Below are 11,030 nucleotides of genomic sequence, written 5' to 3'. Positions count from 1 at the left end.
CTTGCAGTTTTCCGCAGGTTTGTGAATTTTTATCGAATTTTTGTTTTTTGGCTCAACACCTTTCATGCCCATCAACAAACTCATTTCTGTGTGAATTTTTATGAAAAACGTTGATTAAAGGCACAAAAAATGTAAATTTTCAGTTACCACGGATTCTTAAGCTAAGGAAGTAACTAATCTTTGCGGCCATTTTCTCTCTAATTTTACCTCTAAAAACAGGTGACCCCTACCTCCTTCTTTCTCAAATATCTCGAATTGTATTCAAGAGAAATGGATATTTTTTTCATCCAAATAAAGACAAGAGAACAAGCTTTAAGATGATACCAATAACTCTACATGCCCAAAAATTGACGAGAGCCTGATTCCACCACGCTGCATCACATATATATGAAGTAAAGAGAAGAGGGACGAAAAATTAGAGCAAACTGGAAAAGCTGAAAGAAATGTGAGGCAGCGTGGTGGAATCAGGCTCTCATCAATTTCTGGGCACATAGAGTTATTGGTATCATCATCAAGCTTGTTCAATTGTCTTTATTTGGATGAAAAAAAATATCTGTTTATCTTAAATACAAGTCGAGATATTCGAGAATGAAGGAGGTGGGGTCACCTGTTTTCAGAGGTAAAATTCGTGAGAAAATGGCCGCCAGAGATTCGTTATTTCCTTAGCTTAAGAGTTCATGGTAACTGAAAATTTACTTCTTTTGTGTGTTTAATCAACGTTTTTCAGAAAAATGAACACAGAAATGAGTTCTTTAATGGGCATGAAAGGTGTTGAGCCCAAAAACAAAATTTTGATAAAAATTCACAAACCTGCGGAAAATGCAAGTTTCTTCACTTCGATTATTTTGACGAGAGCCTGATTCCACCACGCTGCCTCTCAAATTCTTTTTTTTTAAATGGTGTAAGAAAAGTGAGACAGTCCAGAAGACAAACAGACACAAGCAATGCATTACATATACTATTGATATACAGACTGCCTGCTACTAATGATAACAAGCATACGAGCTTCTGAAAGGTAATGTCTAAACTGAACTTGTATGCAAGAGACATGAGTTTGATTCCCATGATTAACTTCCATCAATAAATTATAAAGACTTTTAAAAGCCTTAACAGGCAGCGGCCAAGACGCTACCTATATGCCAACATACTTATTCCGATTAATAGCAAGCAATGTTGTTTTTGAAGACCTATACTGTGTTGACAAAGGCACAAAATGTACACGACAAAATTTGGAAAGCTTAACAAAAACTTTAAGCTGAGAACAAATATACCATACATCAACAAGACAACAATGAAATGTGTATAAATTAATCATTTATTACATTCAAAGGAAGGGAGTATTTTAAGCACACAATGCAACCAGATCTTTTGATTGAAAACAAAATAAAAACTATCCATCCTAGTGAATTTTTAAAGACGTTTCATACCGACCACTTCTATTTCTATTTTCTACATGAAAGTCTTGTTTTTTTAACACCATACGCCCGCTCCCCACAAAATCTCTTCAATACCTGGGAAATATGGCACAGCTGCCTGAGGTAATTTAATAATGATAATAGACCACTTTCGCATCACAGCAGTTTATTGTTTTTTCTCTTCCTTCCTACACAAGAACACAAGGATGGAAACTCGCTACACCTTCATGTCACACACACACATGCACACATCCCCAAACACCAGAAACTATTTTTTCTCCCCACAGTCGTCTATATCGTCCTCATCAATCTGAAAAGAGAAAATAGTTGAGACAAAATGTACATTTATAATATATATTGACTTGTTGACTTACAGCTAAAAAGAATTATCAAATGTCAGTTTCAAGGAATCTGCACTCCATGATGTTACGGTCGACTGACTACCGTAGAAGTGAAAATATGATCAACTCATCTAAAGTTCAACTTAACCATTGGGAAGTGGTGCTAAGACCCGAGAGAAAGATCAACTAATTTAACAGAAGATCAACTCAAACAAGTTCAACACAAGTGGAGTCGATTGTATTGAAGTCATTATTATAAGAAAAGTACATCAAGTCAGCACTAAAATAACGTTCCTGCACAACACAGGTTTTTTTAAGGACAACTGCAAACAGTGAAAGCAAAGCTGAGTAAATCAGAAAGCACAGAAAAAGAACATCACAGCTGCTTTGGACAACAACATGAAAGAACAAAAAAAGGCCAAAAGAATTGGATCAAGTCAAACCTTTAGTTTACCATGGATTAATTAATATGCTGAAGGGAGAAAGAGAAAGAAGGAGAGAGAGTGAGAAAGAGTGAAGGAGTGACTGACTGACAGATCGACTAACTGACCAACAGACAGACGGACGGACGGACGGACGGACGGACGGACAGACAGACAGACAGACAGACAGACAGACAGACAGACAGACAGAGTAGAAAAAAAAATTCAGAGAATGATTTAGCATTCCAAACCAACCAATATTCAAATACTTACAATCTTCCATTTCTCTGGAAGAATATCAAATAGGTCATCTTTCACATCTCCCTGAATGACAATTTCATCATCACCACTGACAGACGAGCCACAAGAGAATCTGCCAGCAAAGAATTTACTTGCATCCTTCAAGTCAATTTCTGAAAGCAGGAAAGGAAAGAATTAGTATGGAACAATACCAACATTTAAGCAACATAATGATGTTTTTATGACTCCTCTTTATGCACTTTAAACCAAGTCTTTAACCATTTAGCTTCTAGGGATTTACGCTGATGCATGCCCCGAAAACCTGGAAAAAGTAGATCATCCACTAAAAACATCATACATATGGTTGGCTTTTTTAAAATTCAACTAAAATAAAAATCTTCTGGAAAAAAACGCAACTGTATTAAATTAGGAAAAGAATACCGCTTCCAGCAAACCAGTTTCCACTGCAATACAGTGAGGGCAAGTTATATATTTCTCCCATTATAGTTGTGACAATCAGGTTTTCATTAATTACCCCATCTAGTTCATTAAATTAAAAAATAACCTGCTCTTCTAGTGACTTAGAAATATGATGTTACAGAGGACATAAAAATTAACTTTCAACAGGTATTCGTTTGATCAAGAATGCTTCATGAGTTGAATTTAATGTATTTTCAAAGTTTCCATGTATTTGTCCAACTCATTTGCACCCTCCATATCGTCATACTTATTAAAATCACACACACACTATTTCTGGGTCAATTTCGACCTTTAGAACTCGACTTTCTCTTTATAGCCTGGTTTTCAGTCAATTCCAATCGGACATTCTCTCTTGACCTCATAGAAATACATACCATGGCGGTGGAAATAATGAAACAAAAAATTAAATACAGAAAACAATTTTGTTTCTTAAGCAACATCTGCCCAAGGATCCTCCACCCCGTCCCAGCCGCCGCTCACCGTAAGAGGCAAGGCCCACAACTATGGTGACCTTCTTCTTCTTGCCCCTTGTCTGTGTCCACATTTTGATGCCCTGCGGCTCCACTTTCTTTTTGGTCTTCATCATGGCCTTCCCTCCTCGAGTCTGCCGCTTCTTTTTCTCCTCGCCTTCTGCCAGATCTTTGCTGCTTTCTGCTGACCCCTCCTCTCCCTCCCCTGAGTGGAGATGGAGAAAAAAGAAGCCAAAATTCAATCCTTGTATAAAAATGAGTAAAAGTAGAAGTTCAGCTAATAAACACATTTTAATTAATAAAAACAAGTTCAGATAATAGAGTGTAGTGACACATAAAAGGAGGAGCAAACCACACCAGAGCACCCGCCAACCACCCACGCAAATAACCACGTTTTAATTAATAAAAACAAGTCCAGATAATACAGTGTAGTTACACATAAAAGGAGGAGCAGCAGACAAAACCAGTAAACCAATTACCGCAGTCCAGAATTATTCATTTTATAAAAATCATAAAATACGTGAAAAGCAGAAATCAAGAGCAATGCCCAAATTCTCAGAAGACTGAAAAGAAAAAAAGTCCAAAGTGAAAGCGAGGGACAGTCACAAAATAACTGGGTGTCACAGTCACAGGAAACACCTCATCAGGACAACAATCACTGTGAAGAGGTCACATTTAAAAAATAGGTGCACAACGACATTTTTGTGAAATTTTCGCAACAACAGTAAAGCTGTCAAGAGAAGGTGCGTTAAATGCAATAAATCAGGATTGGCCACCTCAGTTACTCTCTCTCATGAGGGTAAAAAAAGGAACAGCAAAGCTGGATATATGGGAAAGGGGGAAGACGGGTTTTAATGATCCTCCAAGCTCCTCCATGTACGGACAAAACTTGGCAATCAACGGGACAAAAGAAGCCAGAGAGAAATATAATGAATATTCGGAGTAAACACAAATTTAAATAAATGTCTATCATACCTCCACGTTATACAAAACTTAACATACAGTCTAGCATGCACAGAGCGAAATCGGCAACACATGGAAATCTTTTCATCATGTATGAAATAAATCAGGTTCAAAATGTGTGTTCTTCACTAATAGCATTCTAGACTATAATATAACCAATAATATTTTAACATTTTTTTCCCCCAGAAAGGGACAGCTTTCCACGTTTTGCCGTTTATCGCTGTTTACATACAAGCAAAACACACACACACAAACATTGGTTACCTTTGTCAACTTTCAGCTTTTCAAACTCAGATGGCATGTTCTTCTCAAGCCAGGCCTTGCATTTTTCATAGTTGGGATAGTTCTCACAATACTGCAGCGTAAAACAAAGGAGCATGACAGTAATAGATGTGTCAACATTCAGGAAAAAATTTGAACTTATAAATACTTTATCCCCATTACAAATTTTTTTTAACAAGCCACCTACAAACAATTCTTTCCTTTCTTAAGGGAAAAAAGTGACATAACAGATAGAACAAATATAGAACATCAAAAACAAATTATGATAATATCAATTATCCCTTCAGGTATTTCTATAGTTAATGACTAGTAGTATAACACTTATTTTATTTTTGTAAAATAAGTAATGTTTCGTACTACTCCCATACACAAGTTCAGAAATTTGAAACGGATGTCTCTGTTGAAGTTTGTTTAATGCTACGTCACACCGGTATTCTCATTCTTCACATTCCCGCTCAAATGGGGCTCTATGTACTTTATAATTTGTATAACAGAACTAACAGCACGATTTAAAGCTAGAGCACTTCAAACTAAACTTTTAAGATAAGATAAGATAAAGATAAGATAGTACTTTATTATCCCAGAGGGAAATTTTCCTTGGCTGTACAGGACCGTAAAAACACATGCAGGTATACATAAAAAAAAATTAAATCATATATATTACTCTCATTAAAATTCAATATGAAAGGAGAAGTAAAGCTGACAAAATGTACATATCAAATGCATCATTCAACCACATACAGGAATTTAAATACTAGACCTTTGGAGTTATATACAGATACATACTCTAAGAGCAACACACATCTATGCTCATTCTGACAAAAGCCTTATGCTAGATGGTAAAAAACTTCTTTTATATCTTTCTTCCTTTGTTTTTGGAGGCACATATCTGCCGCTGCGTGATCTGACAATTTGAGTGGAAAAAGGGTGTGATGGGTCGTTTATAATGCTTTTTATCTTTTTTATATATATGCGTGGTGTTATACAATTCATCCATTCTTATAAAATCATATCCAAAGATCTTGCTGGCTTTCTTAATGGTTCTGTCAAATTTTTCTTTATCTTTCACCTTACAATTCCCACCCCAGCAGCAAATACAAAATAATAGCACTTTCAATCATAGAAGGGTAAAAAAGGGACATAATCTTATTGTCAACACGGAAACTTCTTAATTTCCTTAAAAGAAACATTCTTTGATTTACTTTTTTATGCACAAGAGCAACGTAGGGATGCCAGTCAAGTTTGTGGTCGATTGTTACACCAAGATACTTGTAAGAGCTTACCACCTCCCCCTCTTCATCTTTAATAAATAATGGTTGCAATTGGTCTTTTTTTTACTCTAAAGTCTATTATTAATTCCTTTGTCTTTTTTACGTTTAGTTTAAGGAAGTGGTTGTCACACCAATTGGTAAATAGATTCACAGCGTCCCTGTATTCATTCTCATTTGTTGTTATGAGGCCTTGTAAAGTGGAATCATCCGCAAATTTTATTAGTTTGATGGTTTTGTTATCAAAAGTGCAGTCGTTGGTGTAGAGCATAAACAAGACAGGGGAAATTACACAGTCTTGGGGAGCACCGGTGTTCGTGAATATTAGGTCGGATTTTACACCATTAAATTTTACATATTGAGGTCAAATGGTTAAAAACTCAAGAATCCAAGCTATAATGTTCTTGTTTATGTTCATGTTAATTAATTTTGAAACCATTATAGTTATGTGCGGTTGGATTGTGTTGAATGCGGATGAAAAATCAGCAAAAAGTATCCTGCAGTAATTTCTTGGTGTGTCTATGTGTTTGTAGATGTTATCTAAGAACACGAGAATGGCATCCTCCATGCCCCTCTTGGCACGATAGGCAAATTGCATGTTGTCCTGTATGTCTTCTGTTGATTTTTCTCAGTTCTTTCAAAACCAGTTTTTCTAAACATTTCATGAGGACTGATGTTAAAATCTGACAGTTATTTAATTAATAAAAACAAGTTCAGAAAATACAGTGTAGTTACACATAAAAAATCTTATTATCTAAACTTTTCCTTTTACCAATTTAGGCCTGGTTAAAGTTTATTAGTAGCTTTCCTTGGTCTCTGAGTTATTAACCCTCCTAAATGAGACAGAAACTAAAGAGAGTCACAGAGACCATCATCTAAAATGCAAATACAGAGTAGAGTGGTTATTTCATTTTAAAGAAAGAATATAATGTAATACTATTAAAATTTTTAGCTGTTGGGTCATAATCTCTATAACATTGTTATTTTTCAAAACTGGGTTAGGCTCAAGATTGATCGCTGTTGGCTCCATCGCATGGCACGTATTTGTCACATTTTTAGTCATTTGAAAATACGCCATGCGTCACATTTTTACTTACTTCCACTGGAACACCACAATCTGAAAAGAGATAAAAATATATAGGTCTATCATAAACCCAAACAGGACTCTGACAGGATAAAAAATGCAACTTTAGCATGACTGGATCCAGTGAGAAGATTCACGCCACTGATTATTATGTGATCTAATTATTGCAGGAAGAAAAGCAGAGGCTAAAGAGTTTCACTTTCCAGTATGCCTGCAAGAAGAAATTAATAATTCCGTTCAATTTCATAAAAATTGACGTTTCAAACCTTTCATTAAGTTTATATACCATACACACATGAAAACACTTTCACCACAACTTCAAATTTCATAGGTACTAACGACACAACCGGAAACTATCACGTACTTGCTTTAGATTTTTTTTACAGGTCTAGACTTTTCAGGTACATATGGAAAGACAGGCACAGACAGCCTAAATTAGAAGTTTAGATTTTAAAAATATGAATGATAAAGAAAAAGAGCAGTATCTGAGGGGGAAAATCTACAGTCTTCAGGTCATTCTAGATTCTGCTAAAATATTAAAATTTTTGAGAATGCGTTGCCCTGACCAATGGTGTACTACAATTGCTTTACCATTATATTTAACCCTAACCAAACATTAAACTGAAAGACCAGTTCCTTCTATTCTTTTATAATTTCAACTGTAAAGACAGGAGAACAGCATGTGTTTAGACAGGGGTATAATTGTCATGAATATAATTATCGGAAGTGCCTATTTGCAACGCCGCATTGTGATTAGTGACAGTGCTAAATAAAACGCCACGTGTTAAATATCAAGCTTAATCTATCTTTCATTGTTGGAAGTTCTGGTGGCCGAATGTACAGCGTGTCTGCGTTTGAAGTCAAACCAATATTTTAAGAGCGTGGGAATGAATCCTGGTCCAAGAAGGTTTTTTTGTGGGTTTTTTCTTCTTTTCCTTTTCCCGACTGAAAAAACAATGTTTTCCCATAATTATAACTTGTTGCTTTGTAGTTTTTCATGTAGGCCTAGTGACTAAGCATGCACATTCTGGTTTTGTCCCCAAGAGAAGCTTTCACCTACAAAGTAAGTCTATACTTTTCCTTTTACCAATTTAGGCCTGGTTAAAGTCTATTAGTGACTTGGCTTTCCTTGGTCTCTGAGTCTAATTATTTTTTAAATTTATTTTAGACTCAGGAGCAGAAAAAAAAACCTTCCGGGAACAGGATTCGAAGCCACGCTGGAAGCACGGAACATTAGAGAACATAGACAGCTTGTTATATGTTCTCTAGGCCTAACGTTACAGAATGTAGACACTACCCCCTGCTAATTAAAAAGCGGAAGCCTAGATCAGGCGACATCATGTGTGATGGTAAAATATACAGTGCACGCAGAGATAATATTTTTAGGTATTGTATGACAACACTGCGGACATGAAATAGTGCTTAGGCCTACTGAGTTGCACCGCCTCGTCATTGTGATCCAAGCGTCTTTATACTTACTTGCTCAAACTCAAATGATTATTGATAATGAGAGATGAACAAGACTACTTTTGTGCAAACAATGTCAGAAATATTTGTTCGATCTAGATCAAATCTACCCAATATTGATCCAAATAAGACAAAGCCACAAAAAAAGGGAGTCAAATCCTAGGAGGTTTATCAAGAAACTGACAAAACTTCCACAATTCAGGAAGAACAACAATAAGTAGAAATGATGGCTACTAGTACTGGCGTTTCAAATAGCATGGGAGCTATTCAGAACGCAGCGTTGCAAATAGCGCCTGCCATAATTATTTGCAGACAAAAAGTGAGCTGAGTTCACAGACCTTCACAGATGCTTGCTCATAGTGATCTCCCATGACTATAAAAGCAAAGAAAATCGTGTCTTTAAATGAAACTTTTGATTTTAAAGTACAGAAAATGAAGAACAACCTGAATTTGGAGAATTCTTTTGTACCACAATCTTACCTCCACAATACAGAACTTGGAGTGGGTATTTCACCCCTTTCACTGGGCCACTGTACTCAAGAAATGCTTTCGGGGGAGCCACTTCTGCCATGGCGGTTTTATGGCAATCTATTCAATGAGAACAATACAAATGAACGTTTTTAATGTAAATAGAAAACAATTTAGTAACATGACATGAATTTCAATAAAATACAAGCAAAAGTGAGGCATCGTGGTGAAATCAGGCGCTCGTCAAAATTGTGATATCAAAGAAAATTGGAATTTTTCTGACCGAAGGGCATTTTAAACAAAAATTTATTTTATTGGCTCAACACAAAACACACATATTTCTTTGTGGATTTTACTGAAAAATATTGCTTAAATCTACAAAAAAAGTCAATCTTCAGTTTCCAAGGACACTCAGGCTATGGAAATTACCAACTTTGACGGCCATTTTCTCGCTAATTTCACCCCTGAAACCAGGCGACCCTAACCTCCCTCAATCCCAAATATTTCTAAATATTCTATTTAAAATAAATGGATATTTATAATCTTTTCACCAAAAGCAAGGCAAATGTACAGTCTTTAAGATGATACCAATAACCCCATATGCCCAATAATAGACCAGCGCCTGATTCCACCACGTCGCGACACAAATACCAAATCACAATCTGCCACTCAGGGGAACTTCTGTGGTGGTACTATCCGCTGCCCGAAGAGTTAGCCTACAGAGTTGAAGATAAAGTTAAAGGAAGCGAAGTGACTATTCGGACTTGAGTCTTATTAAACAAAAACTATATTCGGACTCTGAATAGAGTCCAGCATGACGTCACTCCCGACCCTTGTTCCTAAATATTTACAACATTTATGAAAAAAATGTCGATTATAATGATAACATTTGAGACGTGAGCTTTAATATCCAGTTAAATTTCTCTAAATTGGCCTTCCCTGAATCATTAGTATGAACAGAACAACAAAGTTGTAGTAGTAGTATAAGGTTTTACGGCGCAACAAAGTTGAGTTGACCTTGTAATGGGCAAAGTTAAATATTAACCAATGAGATGGCGTGTAGCGATCACCCACTCTTGGTTTGCTGGGGGAAGAGGTGTTGGGAAGAGGCCAAGGCTGTCAATTGCGATGTGATTTAAAAAAAAAATTAATTACTGAAAAACTGTAACAAACACCAAAATGAAATGTAACATGTGGAAAGACAAATGGTGGTGGAATTAATGGTGGTGACACAGTTACACAGTCGTAGTACGTAATTCGAGTTCTAATTCTGGTTTTACGTAAAATTCCCCGACGACAGTTATATCAAGTAACCTCCTTACACTCACATTATAACTCATTTAGAAGCCGAGCCCAAATAAATGAAACATCTTTTTTTCAAACCCGAGTCAGCACAGAAAAAAAAAAAATTTTCAGACTCGAGCCCGAATAGATAAAAAATCTTATTGGACTCAAGTCCAAATAGAGCTGGCCTAACTAAAGGAAGACACATCTTTGAAAGGTCCTGAATTCCAATACATGAGAAGATTGAGATTCTAATGTTCAGCTTAATATCAGCATTATTTAGGGAAGAATTCAATAAAAGTGTAAAATTTTCTGGTTTACACTGGGTATCACGGTAAATGCACACCGGGTGAGAAAAGCCAAAAGGCTCGCCCTCTCACCCTGGGTGAGGAGCCTACAACTGAGCTTTTCTGTGAGAATAGCAGTGGCCTTAGGGTTGTCTCTTCTTTATTGTGTTTGTTATGGTGGTCACTCATTATGGAAGAGCTTCCTTATAATAAAGTAAAGGTCTAATTAAAGGAAGAGGCTAGCTGTACTTAATGACGGCTAGACTGGCAGTCTAGCTGTACTTTAGTACGGCTAGATTGGTTGGCTAGCTACTAGACAGCTGGGTTAGCCGTACTTATTCTTAATATGATGGCTAGACTGACCATAAAAAAATAGGCCTACTGAATTGTAAATATATAAATTTTTAGTTTGCCAGCACAGTACCTAAAGTATTTGTATTTGAGATGAAACCAGGTGCCTTAATGACAGTGCAAGTATTTTAAACCTCCTGTTTTCTAATGTTAATAGGGCCTAAAGATAAGTACGGCTAGACTGACAGTCTACCCGTACTTAAGTACG

At 36.3% G+C, this 11,030-nt stretch overlaps 1 protein-coding gene across 1 annotated transcript; it reads right to left on the bottom strand.

Annotated features, from left to right (window-relative positions):
* Positions 1-1,297: 1,297 nt before the first annotated feature.
* Positions 1,298-9,014, bottom strand: LOC101849709 (density-regulated protein homolog). The gene is made up of 6 exons (XM_013085383.2): positions 8,913-9,014; positions 6,979-6,998; positions 4,596-4,686; positions 3,379-3,573; positions 2,452-2,591; positions 1,298-1,725 (listed from the first exon to the last, which is right to left on the bottom strand). The coding sequence occupies exons 1-6, from the start codon at positions 9,001-9,003 to the stop codon at positions 1,684-1,686; spliced, it is 579 nt and encodes a 192-aa protein (XP_012940837.1). The 5' UTR covers positions 9,004-9,014; the 3' UTR covers positions 1,298-1,683.
* Positions 9,015-11,030: the final 2,016 nt, after the last annotated feature.

Source organism: Aplysia californica, unplaced genomic scaffold (genome assembly GCF_000002075.1).
Source record: "Aplysia californica isolate F4 #8 unplaced genomic scaffold, AplCal3.0 scaffold00369, whole genome shotgun sequence".
NCBI lineage: Eukaryota > Metazoa > Mollusca > Gastropoda > Aplysiida > Aplysiidae > Aplysia > Aplysia californica.
This window is presented reverse-complemented; position numbering and strand designations above follow the sequence as displayed.